The sequence below is a fragment of the Phragmites australis genome, chromosome 7, assembly GCF_958298935.1.
Source record: "Phragmites australis chromosome 7, lpPhrAust1.1, whole genome shotgun sequence".
NCBI lineage: Eukaryota > Viridiplantae > Streptophyta > Magnoliopsida > Poales > Poaceae > Phragmites > Phragmites australis.
Genome location: NC_084927.1, coordinates 30,530,906 through 30,547,639, shown reverse-complemented (window position 1 = coordinate 30,547,639; position 16,734 = coordinate 30,530,906). Strand labels below are relative to the sequence as shown.

Here is a 16,734-nt window from a genome sequence, read left to right as displayed (position 1 = left end):
GCTTGTTCACGAACGGCGGACGCACAGCCCAGGTACAGCACCGGTTCCTGGAACACTTGCCTAGGCTTATCAAAGGGCCAACGGGTGCATATAGCATAAGCAAGCAGCGAAGACGAGGCCTATTTGTTAGAGCATGTTTGTGCATCTGCTAGATCATGAGAACGTTTTGCGATCGTCAGTGCTTTCAGCTTCACTGCAATTTACCAGTTAGCAAGTGCTTCAAGCTTTGGAGCTATCCTAGCCCTCCAGAAATACGGAAAAATGGAGAGATTTTAGTAGGCAAACACATCTATCTAATTCTGGTCAATTCAGATACGATAATTTTGCACCATATAGAATGATCGAATCACACACACCAAACTGACCAAACACCAACAGTATGTAAACAATAGTTGCCAATCGGCACTGCTCTTTAAAAGAACTCAAAGTCCAGGTATTTCCCGCCTGACTTGACATCTGCGCCGGCAATCCTCTTGCTGTTGCCCCCGATCGCCTCCGCCACCCCGTACTTCACAGGCAGCTCGGCCTCGACGGGCCTTGGGACGTCAGGAGGAGTGCTGCACCTGATGAGAGCCCAGTTTACGCCCTCGAAGAAGGGATGCTGCTTTATCTCTGTCGCTCCCCTCTTCACGCCGAGGCGGTGCTGTGGTTCCTTGACCAGGAGCCCCCTGATGAGGTCTCTGCTCGAGTAGCTTGTGGACGGTGACTCCGGGAATCTTAGCTGCTGACCAACCACGTTAAACAGCGTGGCACGGTTGCCTGACCCCTTGAATGGGGTTTTGCCATATAGCAGCTCATGCAGGAAGATGCCGAAGGTCCACCAGTCCACAGCACTTCCATGGCCTTCGCCTTTGATGATTTCAGGGGCCAAGTACTCATGAGTCCCGACAAATGACATCGATCGAGCCGAGGTTGGCTCAGCAACGAGCTCCGGCAGGGTGGTGGCACTCTGTCCCAGTTCAGACCTTGTCTTTCTAGTCTTGTTCTTACTCTTCTGACCGAAGAATTTGGGTAAGAAGCATGAAGGCTGCATACAAGCTGACGTAGGTTCTATGCAAGCAGGCTGCACACAGAAAGAACCACCCGCTCTTCTGGGATCAGAATCAAAAGCCGATGCTCTGATGAGTGTAGGTGAGACTGCACATCTTAGGGAGAGGTCGAAATCTGAAAGCATTATGTGGCCATCATCGCGGACCAGAACATTTTCTGGTTTCAGATCCCTGTAGACAACTCCCAACATGTGTAGATACTCCAGAGCTAGAAGTACTTCTGCAGCATAAAACCTGCCCAGAATCAGAGCACTCGATGTTAGTGCTTGCAATTAGCAGGTATAAGCTACTAAGCATGACAAGCAACTATTGAATAGTAAAACAAATGATACAAAACTAAACTGTAGCATGGCCTAATATCTCTTTTACTCGCTGTTGCCCATGACATGGGCCCTGCTGTATAAATATGAGTCCATGAAAATATATAGGAAACATTTACAGACACCTCCCTGGGTGCACCTTGTTCTCTGCAAATTGTCTCATAGAAGCTAAGAGACTCTATTTGGAAATTATGTGGAGAGCATAACTGGGCAAATTTCGATTCTCCTCAAAATCCCATAAGACTAGTATGGTAACACTAAACCAGATTGGGAATTGCATTGACAGTAAATCTAGCAGTACCTTAGATTAACGAACTCCAATAATGTGAATAGAATATATTTTTTTAAGGTGAATGTGAAAGAATATGATATTAGGCACTTAGTCATATGGAGGTACTGAAGAAATCAGCTAATCTATTCCAGACAAGTCGTATTTCTCCGAAGAACTGAATCGTGCTATAATATAGATTACCTTGCAGCATACTCAGAGAAATGTTTGCCCGGTTGTTTCTGTCGCAGAGTATGCAGATCACCACCCGGACAGAATTCCATGACCAAACAAGAGAACCTGTCAGTCTCAAAATGTGTGTACAGAGTTGGAAGGAATGGGTGGTCCAGAAGCTGTAGAATCTCCCTTTCAGTTTGAGCCCTATTCAACTTCTTCCTACTTGCCAAGGATGCCTTGTCCATTACTTTCATTGCAAAGTAGCACCGAGTCCCACTCAATTCTGAAAGGTAAACACTGCCAATGTCACCACAACCCAGACGCTTTAGTAGTCTAAAATGGCTCATCCCAAGCACACCATCACGAGTTCGTACTGCATGAATTGCCTTCCATCTAGGATCATTCCCCTTGTGAGGCTTGCTGGCACCTCCTATGATATTGCTCCAGCTGCTGTCATCGCTAACACCACTGCTATTACTTGCTCGACTCATGCTAGTTTTTGCACTTTCTAGCAAGTCCCCTCGAACACCCTTTACACTTTCAGAGTTTCTCTCCGCAGTAAGCAGTGCTTCACTAGCTACGGCTTCACTTTTATATGTGCTTGTGCAGCTGTTCAAGGTGCTCATTGCAATGACCACACCCATGCTGTCAATGCTACTGTGAGGGCTAACATTGCCACTGGGAGGGAGTGAAGCATCCCAGACGCACTCTTTCTCCTCCGAGTCCTGAGGCAAAGACATAGCCTGAGATGAGCGTGCTGTGGCCACTGATGCCACTGCAGAACCAGACGCCTTCCTCTCTTCAGCCAAACCTTCAGCACCGCCTGCACCTACCACCACATTTGCCTTTGTGCCTGTAACATGGATCGAGAGGCCATCTATGAAAGGCCCCTTCATGGATGGTCCTCGCACTAAACACACCGGTGGCTCGGACTTCTCCTCATCAATTGCGACATAGACTGTCTTCATAATATCCATCTCAATAGGCTCTGGAGGGTGACTAGCCCCAGAGAAGGAGCTCCGGTCACCCTCATCTGAGGAATCCAGGCTCTGGAAGCTCTCCTCGCCATCAGCTGGCAAATCCTTCTCTTCATGCTGCTGGGAGTTCTTCCCTTTCCATGATGCCTTTATCGGTATCGGCGGCTCCAAGTTATGAACCTTCCAAGCAGTGAGCACCAAAGGATTTTTGGGCTCGGCAATCTTATCTACTGCCTCCATTTAACTCAGCATAACAAGTGCACAACTAGCTGCAAAGATTCGGTCGCTTGTTGGCGAATTACCGAGCAATTCTATGCTTCCTGGCACCGATGAGCAGATTTCAGCACGGAGAGCACTCCACCTACAAGAAGCACAGAGATTAAGGAGCTGAAGGAAACCAAAATTTCCCTTCAATCCAAAGGGTTCCATGAATCCAACCTGCTTCCGCGCTAATTCTGGGCACCAAGCGAAGCAATTCTCGGGTGTGGGAAGAACTCCACCCTGTCCAAACACAATAGTGCCCTTCAATCCACCGGATTAGACATTATTTTCTCAAGAAAACAGAAACCCACCAAACTACGCCTAAGTTCTTTAAACCCCACGGTTCCCAGACCGCCGCAAAATCCCAAGAACCACACCTCAAGTCCCCAACTTGCCACCTGGAAATGCACCTACTTGCATTCAGATCTTTCCCGCACGCAAACAGCCAAAAAAAAAACTACCGAAGAAGAGCAGGAACCAGCATTTCCCCAAGAAAGCAAGAACCAACCCGACCCAAGAATCCTAGCAGAATCAAAATAATCACCTCGAATAGGGGGAAGTGGAGATCCCGGAGAGGTGCTGCAGGGTCCTCGCCGTGTTCTTGGCTCTCCTCTACTCGCCTCCCCACCGCTCGCTAGCGTTACTACTGCTTGCTTGTCCCGAGTAACTCCGCACCACTCGCACTCTCTCTCTCTCCCCCTCCGCTCGTGAGAGGAAGGAAGTGGAGGACAAAAGCAAAAGCGAAAGGCGTGGTAACTGTGGAGGTCGGAGGTGGGGGCGTATGATATTAGTTTCCTTACCTTTTATTTTACCTTTAGAAATTGAATGAAACAGAGAGAGAAGGCAGTAAAGGGGCTGCGCGTCGGCTGCTTGTTTGCTGTAGCCTACAACATTCTACCGCAGCGTTTCCCGCCGCTAATCTCCAATCTACTTTCACTAATCACGCAGCTTTGTTCGCTTTGTCCATTCCTTTTCTTCTTGGGGGGAATTTCCTGTAAGCCATCAGAAAAACTTCCTCTTCCACTTAAATTTTTGGACTTCCTTTGCCATCGATTTTAGGTTTTGTTACACATTTTCTTTTGATCCTCCCGTCAAATTTACTATTTACCAGTTCTATTTATCTAAAATTCCTAAAAAAAATTATATATGTTTCATAATTCATGTGCAACCTATTTTAATTAATTTAAAAAAACCAATATAAAAATTAAAATTCTAAAAAAACTACTTTTATAACTTCTAACAATTGTTATCACCTCAAATAAAATCTCAAAAAACTAGACAAATTTACTAATATTATTCTTATATGATAGACTAATTTCTAAAATTATTTTTAGCTCTAGGTTATATGGTGAAAAAGTGAGTTCCGTTGTAATATTCTATTTCCATCTATTTTATCATGCTGTATATAAATAGAGCATTACAAATGAGCTTACTTTTTTACCATATAACCTAGGGATGAAAATAATTTTAATTTTTTTCATCATATAAGAAGAATATTAGTAATTGTTTCATATTTTTGGATTTTATTTGCGGTCCTAATAATTGTTAGAAGTTATAAAAATAGAATTTTTTACGAGTTTTAGTTTAAACTCTACACAAGTTTTTTGGATGAATCCAATTAAAATAGGTTGCACATAAATTATAAAACACATACAAAAATTTATAGAATTTTTAGAGAAACAGAATACCACTGATTTAAATAGTGAATCAGAAAATAATGAATTTAATGGGGATTAACTGAAATGTGGATAGAATGGTAAGAAAATAGGGATTGATAAAATCAATAGCAATAAAAGAAATAAAAAAAAAGTTTTCTGATGGCATACAGAGAATTTTCTCTTCTTCTTGTTACTGATCCATCATTTCAACCTACCTTAGCAATCACTACTGTCGGTGGATGAACACCGCAAGCGGGGATCCTGATGGACCTCCATTGAGATTCGGCCGGGGGGGGGGGGCTGATTCTGGATCTACCTCGTACTCGGGGTTAATGCGAATGTATGAGACTTTGGCGGGACGAATGATTGTCGGCTAGTAGGAGTAAATGCATAAGGAATTTAGACAGATTTGGGTCGCACGGAGGCGTAATACCTTACTCCTGTGTGTCTGATGTGTTATTAATGCTCTTGGAATGCCTTTCTCTGAATCTCTGTGTTACAAGGTTTTTTATCTATCTATCAAGTATTGAGCTTCAGTCTTCAAGCACCGGTCTCTCTGAACTTGTGTGAAGGCGAGCTTCGATTAGCCTCAGCTTCGTCTGAACTTCTCCCTTTTTTTCTACAAAGTACTCACCCTTTTATCTATCGGAGGGAGGCCCTCCGGGGTGTGCCCAGAACGGGGGCACAAGTTCCCGTAAACCATAAATAGAAAACAACCATCATGGGTTTACAGTTTGATGTTACAGGGGTTGAAAATGCGCCATTCGGTCGGTCCCTCGGTCATTACGCCTCAACTTTAGTAGGTGCAGGGGGGCCCACCGGTCAACCACTGAGTATCTCCTCATGCTCGTCCAGTCAGAGTAGGTCTGACACGAACTGACGTAGCAGGGCGATAGGAGATACGCCTCGAGCCCATCGACGATATCTTCAAGCCATCTTTCTCCTTGGGTCCGGACATGCAATGGGACTCGTTGCATTAATTGTGTCCACGCTTCCTTGCCAGGAGGTGGTAGGGACTGACGTACTCAGTACGACAGGCGTGGGGGCGAGTGGTTGGATGTGACTGGCCACGCTTCCCCTTAAATGCAACATCAGGCCTCCCACCGATCGACACCTCATCGTGGAGCCCTTGCGGGGTCCACCGGCAAGGGCTTCTCAGGTCCTTGGGGAACTTTGGGCACTCAGGGACCAACTGTTCCTGGCCCCGAGCACCCCCTCCCGGCCTGGCCCTTCTCGGATTCTCAGGGAACTCTGGGTACTCGGGGACCAACCATTCTTGGCCCCGAGCACCCTCTCCTGGATCTGGCTCTTTTCGGGTCCTCGGGGAACTCTGGGTACTCGGGGACCAACTGTTCTTAGCCCCGAGCACCCCCTCCTAGACTTGACTTTTCTCGGGTCCTCGGGGAGATGGTCCCCGAGGGATGGCGCCATGTGGCACTGTGCTGTCCTGGCCTCGGGACTCAGGAACCCCCGATTCCCATATCACCGACAACTACTCACTACGTATCTGTGTGAGCACGACGGAGAAACTACTCAAGTTGTTGTGGTATCTTAATCATGTATGACTGAAATTAAAGGGGGAAAAACTTACAAATATTTTTTTCTTCAAATCACATTTATTTTATTGTTGATGAAACATGTTTCCTCTACGATACTGATGAGGATTTAATAATTAATGATTTACTAGAAATATGGTGAATCCTAAAGATAGATCTACGCATGTCCTACTTCTGATACAGTAATTTTTCATAACCGCCATGATAAATAAGGCATATACCGATATTTCAGGCAGCTCAACATGTTCTATATGAAAAGTTGAAAATCATCCCGGATTACGAAGGAGTCATTCAGATATTTTTAAGTAATATAATTCAGAAATATTATACTTATAGACTCCGAGTACGTTACGCTTTCTTGATCCAACTATATAAGTAGGAGAGGGGATACGTCCAAAGAAGCGAAAGAAGGGAGTAAAAAAGGAAGATAAAAGGAAGCAAGGTTAGAAGCCAGAAGCAAGACAAATAATATGAAGCAAGCCTACTCAAATAGAAATACAAATAATCTATTGAAATCTACAGTGGATTGAAACCGCTATTAGATTCATTCGACAATAGCTTAGGGCTTAGAACACAAGATAACTCACTGATATCCTTAGAATTGGATCTAGATATATCCTCATTATAATAGTCTTCTCTTGAGATTAAGATGGAATATGACATAGAGCTATTATTGTAAGGAAGATCTAAATCAATATAAAATCTTGTATCCTCCTATTTGATATGTATAGTTGATGACCAGATAACTCTAATTTAAATAAGTATTTGCATAATCAATTTTACTCATCGTCAACAAACATATACTTAAATCATAGATTTTAGATTTAGGATCCTAGATAGTTTGCAAATAATAATTGGGAATAACAATTACACATACTTAAATCATAGTTTTTATATTTAGAATCCTAGATAGTTTGCAAATATATAAACGAAAGTGTACTGAAAATGAAAATATTTCTAATTGGGAATAACAAACTGTTGGTTTTAATTAAAGCTGCAAGTATCACCGAACGTGAATTAATTGTTGTATCGAAATGGTCGGAGCCTTCGAAGACGTTTGGGCCCGGAGCGCGGGACCATGTTGTAACTCTTTTGGACTACAACGGGCCCATCTGTCACCTTCTTGGGGTGCTGCGACCCCCCAATTACCCAAAGAAAGGAGCATGCGTGAGCCAGAGCCACTGAGTGATGCCATTTATAAACGCATAATCACCTGTTCACTCTTTAATCATTATTATCGTGCAAGTTTAGAGAGGAAAAGGATCTCTTGATCTTTAGCAGAACAAAATGAAGCGACATCCTGGGATAATTTCCAAATGTACTTTTCTACAATCCTTTGTTTACAGGGTCTGTTTCAATCTATGACCTTATCATACAATAGAAAAATAGAATGGAAATTCCATAACAAATTAAATACATAGCATTTGTGTTTTTTTGTCAGCGAAGATGAAAACCTTGTCAGCCCCAAGGTTGAGAATGGAAAGTCCGTGAACTAGTGAAATTGCGCAGGCAAATCGACCTAGTTCAGCAAGCTCATTCTAAAGAGACATATTAGCAAAGAATATCACAGCTTCAAGCGAAGAAAATTGCTACTACATCCCCGGGTAACAAACTACTACTGGACTCTCTACAGAAAGAAGCTAAGCAAGGGAAATTTAAGGGGCAAGTCACATCCTCAAAATCAATGGCGTCTCTTATTGGTATATGTCGTACCTACCAAGTGGCGCATAATGCTATAGCATCTTTTTAGTGAGAGCACCGCAATTAGCAGACTAATCAATGGATCTACCGAATATATGTGGCTTTGGATACGATAAGGTGCGTGATTGCCCGTGATGCACAATGTGGGAGTGGTTGTCAGGACACGAAGGCAACTCGTCAACTCATCCTACATAGGCTGTCCTCTTTTGCCTCCCTTTCTTCTCCCGTGCCCTATAGGACCATATGGTATCGTACCTGTCCTGCTTTTTAGACTAGTTTTATCTGTTGACCGAAACAATCAGGTTTGCCGCAGGCTCCTTCTGATCCATCACCTTGTGTCGCTGTGCAGCTTACCACTATTTTAAAAAATGGATAGAATCAGATAACTGAGATGGACAGTGAAGTAACGTGATAAAATTAAGAATCACAAATCCATCGGACAAAAATGAAACATTTAGCAGTTAAAGCACACGAAAGGTGAAATGATAAGTCATCAACTGAAACCACTTGTTGCTCTAATATTAATTCATTCTCAGGCAACTTCCCTGTTTTCCGGGATTGTTCAGTTTCCTGTTTGTCCGAAGCGATTAGACCTAATCTTCATATACCCAAACAAACCGTAAAATATTTATTTGTAGGAGAAAAGAATGGCAGGCTCAAATTTGCACAAATATGAATTTTGTCGCATTGGGCCTACGAAAACTTCGTGAGACCTTGACCTAACAGTTTGTACCTTACCATAGAACAAACAATTCATTCAGGTGGTGGCGAGAAATAAACCCACCATCGACAGCGACATGAGATGCTGAGTCTGCAGCCATTTAACAAATCCCAAAATAATTACGTTGCATGTAGCGATCTAAACTGAAGTGACCTGATTTGACGAGATAGGATGTATTGCCGAAGGAGACAAGTCAAAAACAGAAAAGGCTAAAAAGAAAAAAGGAGAAAAATCCAAGATGACCTGAAACGAATCACGGACCTGGAATCCTGGATAACGATCCATCGTATGTGCATGCAATGAGCAGGTACCACAGGATTCTCATGCTTCCACACTGCCCAATTCTGCAACCAGATTTTTCCAGTGGCAGTTTCTATGCACCGTCAGCACGCCTGCAGATTCAGCTTCATGATCAGATGTATGGTGTGAACGATAGCTCCTCGTTCTCATGTGACCCTGAAGGAAAAGCAGAGACGATTTTTTTTTGTTTTGTTGTTGCCAGTCTCATGAATTAGATTACTTCCTCCTTTTAAGTTCATGTCGGCAGGCTTAAGAATTGCTATGGTTGAAATTTTTGGTGAATGGTACCATGGGGTAAACGTATTTTGGACTATGGTTTGGTTTTATTAGTCACTTCATTAGTTTAGGACAACAGCTTAGGGTTTCATAATGTATACTGCTGAATATTTCAGCATGATTTCTTTCTACTAGTTTTTCCCAATATGCTCTCTGCCCTAGGCAATATGATGCGCGCTTTGAACAGTAGAAAAAGGAGGGGTGCAAAAGCCAAGGATCATCATCAAGGAGGAGACAAGATGTAATGATTAGCTTTGCATTCTAATATCAGCTGGCCCCATTAGTTAAGCTAGTATGAGGCATTGGGATTACCCCTACTCAAGCAACAACCAGTGCCCCCCCAGGGCCAATTATTTTTGACAAAGTTCATGGCAAATAGACATAGAGTATGTCTACCCAAGTAATAAATGGGTTTCCTCCTTTTCTGGTTGTTCCCTGGCCCTTCATCCATCTGGGCATTGGAATCCAGGAAAGTTGCAGAGTCCAATTCTGGTCTTCTGGGGCATGCATATGCTCTCATCTCTCTTATGATGCCCAGCTACTTTAGCCTGATAAAAAGGCTGTGAGAACGTGAGGCTGTGGGGTTCCCCTTAACCGCCACCATGACAAGTCAAGAGAAGCTTTGGCCTGAATGTACCTTATTTACCGCACAGTTCATCATGGTTGCTCTAGCACGGCAGGCAGGAGTTGCAGCCTCTAGATCTGCCGTGCAGCTTCACACACACACACACGCTCTTTTTTGTTTTCTTAGTTGGTGACTTGTTTATCTGATATACTAGGCTGGCTGAGTTTCTGCAGAAAAGGTCCAAATTTTGGGATGTTGGAGATTGCAGTTTATAACCAACAGAAATAACATAACATGTGCCATGTTGGAGAATACATTAATTGAGAATACAGTAATTGAGTAATGCAAGCAATAAATAAATATAAAACACACGGATCTCAGGGACCAATAACTCTAAAAAGAAAATGAAATAAATGGAGAGGTCACTAGCCACTGCTTTGTTCTTGGAATGTTGTTCCCACCTATCATCAATTTGAAGTCACTTAAAAGCAAAAACAATATCTCAAAGACCGCGTGTGTTGCCACAGCTACTGTGATAGTAATTCCATAGGAAATGAAACACACAAGAGGATTGGATTGCCGTTTTAATAAATATGAGCAAACAGAGGGATAAGATCGTATGCAAACCAGTGAAACCACACAAGCTGTAGACTTAGGTCTGGTAGGCAGTAGCACAAAGTATGAAACTTAACAGAGAAGCATCTCTATGAAAAACAGCTTCTGTTTCAAATCCTAGCGCACCAGCCAATAATCAGGTGTGTTGCACCACCTACACACAAAGCAATTCAAATAAGTAGTAAAATTGAAAGTTCAGAATGGATTGCTAAGATAAAAAAAATATCACAGATGATGGACAACTGCACTGGGTCCAACAAAATGATATCAGTCCCTTCTGTTGCTCAAAACTAGCCACAGAATAGATTCTTAACCAAACCTCAATAACTCTTATGGAATGTCCGCAAGCCAAATAATTTATGATAGTAGAAAAGAACAAATAACCCTTTTTTTCTGCTCCAAACTCATGATCAAGTAGTGTACTGAAAGTAAGGGAGGCTGATTACTACTGCGACATATAAGTAACATAGTGTCATTCAATTTTGCAATAGAATAAAAAAGAATAGCATAAACATCATTGAATTAATCTTGACCTTTAGCTCTTTTGAGAACTAAAACCAGACCTCAAAACAGGACCTGAGCTCTGCAGGGTTTTGTGTGCAAACACAATGTGCTAAAGCTTACTAGAGACACTAATTCAAATAGGACATCCGATCCCTGTCTCAATATATATGATAAAAAATCGATTACTTTTTTTTTTCATCTGCTTTCCTATCATCCTATGGGCTATACAAAGACATAAACTAGAATTCATACAAATAAACATTTGTTGGGCAGGTTTTACAATACCCCTACTGATGGTAACTCTACAACTTGAAAACAATTGTTAACCCAAATCAGATGGTGCATAATAAGAAACATGTTGAAATTAGTCTGTTGGGTTGCAGTGGAAAAAGTTTGAACAGATCTAACCTTTGCTCTCCCATTTGGAGCACAAATACATAGAAGGTTATGCTCACAGAACATATACAATGTGTTTTAGGCAGAGCTGATAAGAAATGTCACTAAGATCATAAGATGTGAATGATTATGGGACAGAGGTTAAACTCATTCCAGTTAGCAAGTGAGTGCTCATTCTACATGGATCAGCCAAAACAGCCACATCTCACAAGAGATACAATGAAAATACGCAAATACAAAAGATGAGATGTTACAACTTACAACACATTAGATAACACTTATGTCAATTTTCTTAAACTTGTAACTCAAAAAAGGCATATACGGGGACATGTATACATTACAAAAGAGCACCATTAGAATTTCAGTTTAGATCAGCCAACATGGACCTGAGAAGCTGGCTTAATATTGAAGATAGATTGCATTTTTTACATTTTGACCTATTGCAGCACAAAATCAATTGCCTCGCTCCATGAGTAAATTGAGGCACAAGAGCATGTACACATGATTTTCTATCCTTGAAGTTACTAGCTGCAAATCTAAGTGACTAGGAAGTCAAACAGATTGTGAGAACTTCCAGGATATTTTTCAAAAGAGGAAATTAAGAGGCCTAGTAACGTCCAATTTTGGTAGAAAGTCAAGTAAAACTGTAGGCATCTCATATTTAAGTTAACTAAAAAAACTCTGTGGTGGCAATTCAAAACCAGAAAGAACAAAAATACGTACCACATTAAGACATTCAATACATCAAATTTGATTACATTGTCTTCAAAGGTTGCCATGAGGACTGCAAAGGTTCCTGGGTAACACTAAGTTAGCTGGAGAGATTGTGAGGAGCAAGGGTCAGCAACTTTGCGACACACATGATAGAGGCTGATAGCCAACAGAGATGTTAGAGTGAGACTTTTTTTTTGTCATTACCTGAAATGAGCTCAGAATAAACTAGCCATATTCATATTTCATTTCCGGGCCAAATCCATAGTTTTTTAAAAGATCCAGCATTGCCGGCTTTATATATTAAGCATTTAAGCGGAAGGAGCAAAATTACAGGTGGCTATGCCACCAGGAGAACAACAGCAGCAGCAGCAGCAGCAGCCCTTGTCCCAAGTAAGTTGTGGTAGGCTAGAGATGAAACCCACAAGATCCAACTAAATAAAAGGGCAATTCAGAAGGGCTACATGCTGGCAGGTAAAAAGGCAACTAGATGTTTGGCTCCAGCCTCACTCCAGCTTCTTGCTTCAGATCTGCCAAATCCAAATTTCAATAAGACATTCTGCAAGAGCTTAATTTGCACCCAACAGGATTAGGTTGGTCGGGTCTGATCAAATTTATATACTTGAAAAAGGCCATATTATCATTTTTCATTGAGCAATTTGTCACCTTGGCTAGAACAGATCTAACTTGAAAATATGATACTCACAGCCGTCTACAATAGCTTTGCAGCACTTCTCCTTTGGGGCCACTAAGTTGAATTGAACCCAGTTACTGGAATCATGAGTGAAGCCACAATCTCAAAACAGCGAAATTCAGAATGCAAGATCATCAGCCCATGTCAACAATCACTATCGCCTTCATCTTCCCCGTCATCAGCAGGCCCGTCATCATCCACAATCTCCATTCCAAAGCATTCGACATCAGCATCCTCATCCATCCCCTCCCCTTGAAACTCCTCCTCTCCATCCAGTGCACCGTCTTCCTCAGTGCCATCGTCATCCAGAACAAGCTTGGACAAGCCCTTCCCGCGGTACAGCACCCCGGTGCGCATCACATAGTGCACCTTGTCCCTCATCGCTGCGAGGGGATGCTGCTCCACGAGCTTCCCTCTCTCGTACCCTTCTCTGAGCACCACCGTCGTTGTCTTGCACTTCAACGACAGGTAAAACACCCCGGGATACCGCGTGAAGAGCCTCGTGAACCTGTGCGGCAGGCCCAGCTCCTCCCGGAGCAGCCGGATCGCGTTCCTGCGCACCATCTTGTGCACCGTCAGCCCGAGCAGCTCATGCAGCAAGCCGACGTTCCTCTTCTCGTAGATGTCGCTGTCTGGGTCGATCCCTGACGCGTCGTCGTACGGCGAGATGTAGGGAAGCCGGTGGAACTCCTCCATCCAGGCGTTGACCTTCTTCATCCCGCCGTACCCTCGCGGGAACCGCATCGGGAACGCGAGTGGCGCGCTTGACGAGGAAGGCGGCCGCGACAGCGCGCGGTAGGTCACAGCGTCGATGGCCGCAGCATGGCGGCGCTGGAGCGAGGAGACGGCAATGCCGTCAGGGAGGCCGGATGCGGAGAGTAGCGAGATGCGGTTGTTGGCGACGGCGAAGGTTCCAGGGTGGGAGGACGGGAAGGCCGCGGCGAAATTGAACGGCAGGCCGAGGTCGAAGCGGAGCGGGAGGACTGACGCGAGCGGGAGCGACCTGGAGCGGGTGAGGAGGAGGAGGCGCGCGAGGCGGATGTGCGCGTCGCGTGCGGAGGCGTCGGCGAGGCGGGCGAGGAGGGTGTGGGAGGCGGAGGTGAGGGAGAAGGAGGGCAGCGTGGGGAACCGCGGATGCGGTTGCTCGGCGAAGAGAGTGGGGTGGCGGCGGAGGAAGCGGAGCACAGGAACCGTGAGGCCGAGCGGCTTCTGGAGGCGCGCGAGGGAGCGCGCCGGCACGAGGGAGGCGGCGGGGAGGCGCGCGAGGTGGTCCAGCAGGAGGCAGGACGCGCGGATAGAGGTGGTGCGCGTGATCAGGTGGTCCAGGCCACGGTTCTTCACCCACTTGAGCCGAACCTTCTGCATCGCGGCCGCGGAGGCGTGAGTGCTCGGGTTGGACCTTGGACGCCGCGGCGGAGGACGGTAGCCTGGTTGGGAGCGGAGCGGGGGCCGAGGGCGGGCGGCGACGGCGCGCGCGAAGTGTTTGAGGAAATGCGGAGGAAGTGCCCAGGCGGGTGCCCTATGCATCGGCTGACCGAGCCAAGGCACCAGGCCGGTCAACCCATAAAGCCCGACTAAGTGGGCTTGAGAACGGGATCGCAGAAACGGCCCATGTGGAGTTTGCTTTTCAATTTTCTTTGTGATTTTTGTACTTTGTATTTTTCTACTAATGTATAATTTAATCCTTTGATTTTATATATGTATTTCATATGTATGTAAGAATTAAAAAAAATCAAACAAATTTTTTTTGAAACCTAGTTCAACAATGTTGAAGACCTAATTCAACTTTTAAAAAGATATGTTTAACATTTCGTAACACCTATTTCAACAATTTTCAACACCTATTTCAACATTTTATGTCAACATGCTCAACATTTTCGATGTAATTGGTTGAAATAGTATACTTCAAAATATTGAATTTTTAGAAATTTCAAAATATATCCATATTTTTAAAAGACATGTTCAACATTTCGTAAGACCTATTTCAACAATTTTTTATACCTATTTCAATATTTTTGTGTTAACATGCTATATCATTTTGGATGTAATTTGTTGAAACAGTGTATTTCAATTGTTAAAATAGTATATTTAAAATTTTGATTTAAAAAAATCAAAATATATCCATATTGAATCTTATTTTGTTACATTAATTATAGACAACAACATGGTGCAAACGGTTTTGAAAACGAATAACCTGTTTCGAGAAAAATGCATTTCTAATTTTAAAATACCCTAAAATTCATCCCATCCTCACCTACTCCATCCCCATGCCAACTAGCTGTGCCATGTCAGCTGAGGGGCATGAGGCTGCCAGTTAGTCGACTACCATATAGCGGTGCAGTCTGGTGTTGGCTTTGTTGGTGGCGCGGGCATGAGTTGTCGGTGATGTGATGTGCTAGTGGTTTTGTCCGTGTTGGACCCCTTTTGCATTGTGGGGGGGGGGGGGGGGGGCAGGAGCACTAGGCGAAAGCTCTGTTTTGGCATCCTATCGACGCCGGTGCCGACGACGCCCTTGGGCGTCGTCTCCTCCTTGGAGATGGTGTTGTGGTGTTTCCTGCCTCCCTAGGAGGTTCTTCGAGTGAAAACCCAATTTCGGTTCTTCGAGATGGGCGACGACGTCATTGGCGTCGTGCCCTCCTTAGAGGCATTTTTTGGGTGTTCCTCTCCCCATGTATTCGGGTGGCGGTAGGATTGGGTCCTGCCTTTGGGCTAATCTGTAGTGGTGTGGATCACCAGAGACCTAGTTTAGCTAGTTAGATGATCAAGTGGTTGCGGTGATCCTGTCCTAGTTTAGCTAGTTTGTTCGTCTGCGGTGTTAGGGTTTTGTGCTCGGTTTTTCCTTAAAAACAGAGAGTTGTGTGATTTGTTAGCTCGTCAGCTCTTCTTCTTATTAATATAATAGGTAACTCTCCTGCCAATTTTGTTTTTAAAAAGGATAGGGGTGTGCGGGCATGTGGGTTGGAACTTGAACCCAACCAGGTTTAGCCCACCCAGCGCAAAACCGAGGATAGGGCCAGGACAACTCAGGCCCCATGAGAAACACCGACGAGAATAGGGCTAGGACAACTCAGACCCCACGGTGAGCTCGGATCGACGATGGAAGAGCGCTGCCAATGAAAACTAGTACGAGCGTCCATAGGCCCCAAAGGCCTAGGCCACTCCGTGGAGCGTCCGTCATGTGACCGCTATCCTAGGCCCACAACCTGCATTTTGTGCCAGTGCTACTGCCTCCATCTATTCGCACCCATTCCTTTACTAGGAAGTCCAGAGCGTAAGGAGAAATGCGGGACCTTACATAATTAGGCCCACAAGTCATCTATTGATGAGTGTGTATGCAAGGTGGGTTCGTTTTTGAAGAATAGGTCTGGCTGTGTGCCGTGTGTTGTCATGGACGGAGTGTCCGATAACAGTAAAACTTGAGCCCTGGTGACTTTCCACCACAGTCGAACCCACTTCATTTAAGAATATTGATATGACTCTTTCACAAAACCGCTTCATGAAAAATAAACCATTGCATGTGTAAACTTGTCATTTCCGCAAAGATTAACCTTACAGCTTATTCCTTGTCGGTATTATATGCATGTATTTATACCCCTGCCGTAGGGTAAGGGTCGAGACTTGCTGAGTACGTTTATACTTACTCTTGCTTGTGCTTTCATAGCATGATCCAGACTTTACCGAAGCAAACGGTGAGGTTGACGAGTAGGTCTCGGTCGTGTCTGCACCCTAGTTGCATGTGGAGTGGTGTGTCTTCATATTGTTCCTATTGTTCTATCTGATAGCGTGGATTCTGTTGTTCGCAAGAATCCTTTATGTATTCTTAGGATGGTGGATCCTTTTCATCACTTTCCATGTTGTATGATTGTGGTATCGTCTGTTGTAAAACTATTATTTATCAGTGACTGATCCAAAGACCGGTATAATAATGATTTTAAGCACCAGGGTAACTCGGGGCGCTTTACATGTAAAATAGAGGTTTAGGTCT

The 16,734-nt window shown here is 44.2% G+C and overlaps 2 protein-coding genes across 4 annotated transcripts; both read right to left on the bottom strand.

Annotated features, from left to right (window-relative positions):
* Positions 1 to 262: 262 nt before the first annotated feature.
* Positions 263 to 3,810, bottom strand: LOC133924690 (serine/threonine-protein kinase D6PKL1-like). 2 transcript variants are annotated; one of them, XM_062370345.1, is made up of 4 exons: positions 3,597 to 3,810; positions 3,230 to 3,313; positions 1,842 to 3,152; positions 263 to 1,283 (listed from the first exon to the last, which is right to left on the bottom strand). In XM_062370345.1, the coding sequence occupies exons 3-4, from the start codon at positions 3,029 to 3,031 to the stop codon at positions 413 to 415; spliced, it is 2,061 nt and encodes a 686-aa protein (XP_062226329.1). In that variant the 5' UTR covers positions 3,032 to 3,152; positions 3,230 to 3,313; positions 3,597 to 3,810; the 3' UTR covers positions 263 to 412. The 2 variants fall into 2 exon arrangements, with proteins under 2 accessions (XP_062226329.1, XP_062226328.1); XM_062370344.1 differs by having other exon boundaries at positions 3,230 to 3,292.
* A 3,898-nt stretch (positions 3,811 to 7,708) lies between these two features.
* On the bottom strand, positions 7,709 to 14,279 carry LOC133924692 (protein WHAT'S THIS FACTOR 9, mitochondrial-like). 2 transcript variants are annotated; one of them, XR_009910838.1, is made up of 5 exons: positions 12,762 to 14,279; positions 12,263 to 12,585; positions 12,068 to 12,159; positions 8,950 to 10,598; positions 7,709 to 8,323 (listed from the first exon to the last, which is right to left on the bottom strand). XR_009910838.1 is itself a non-coding variant. In XM_062370346.1 (1 exon), exon 1 carries the CDS (start codon positions 14,274 to 14,276, stop codon positions 12,894 to 12,896), a length of 1,383 nt encoding a protein of 460 aa, XP_062226330.1. In that variant the 5' UTR covers positions 14,277 to 14,279; the 3' UTR covers positions 12,620 to 12,893. The 2 variants fall into 2 exon arrangements, 1 of the variants encoding a protein (XP_062226330.1); XM_062370346.1 differs by lacking the exons at positions 7,709 to 8,323; positions 8,950 to 10,598; positions 12,068 to 12,159; positions 12,263 to 12,585 and having other exon boundaries at positions 12,620 to 14,279.
* Between the last annotated feature and the right edge of the window lie 2,455 nt (positions 14,280 to 16,734).

Excerpts from the sequence above, each read along its gene's own strand:
- LOC133924692 (XM_062370346.1), bottom strand. The coding sequence starts at position 14,276 with ATGCATAGGGCACCCGCCTGGGCACTTCCTCCGCATTTCCTCAAACAC.
- LOC133924690 (XM_062370345.1), bottom strand. The coding sequence starts at position 3,031 with ATGGAGGCAGTAGATAAGATTGCCGAGCCCAAAAATCCTTTGGTGCTC. Across the intron at positions 1,284-1,841 it reads TTCTCTGAGTATGCTGCAAG|GTTTTATGCTGCAGAAGTAC; the intron begins GTAATCTATATT and ends GATTCTGGGCAG.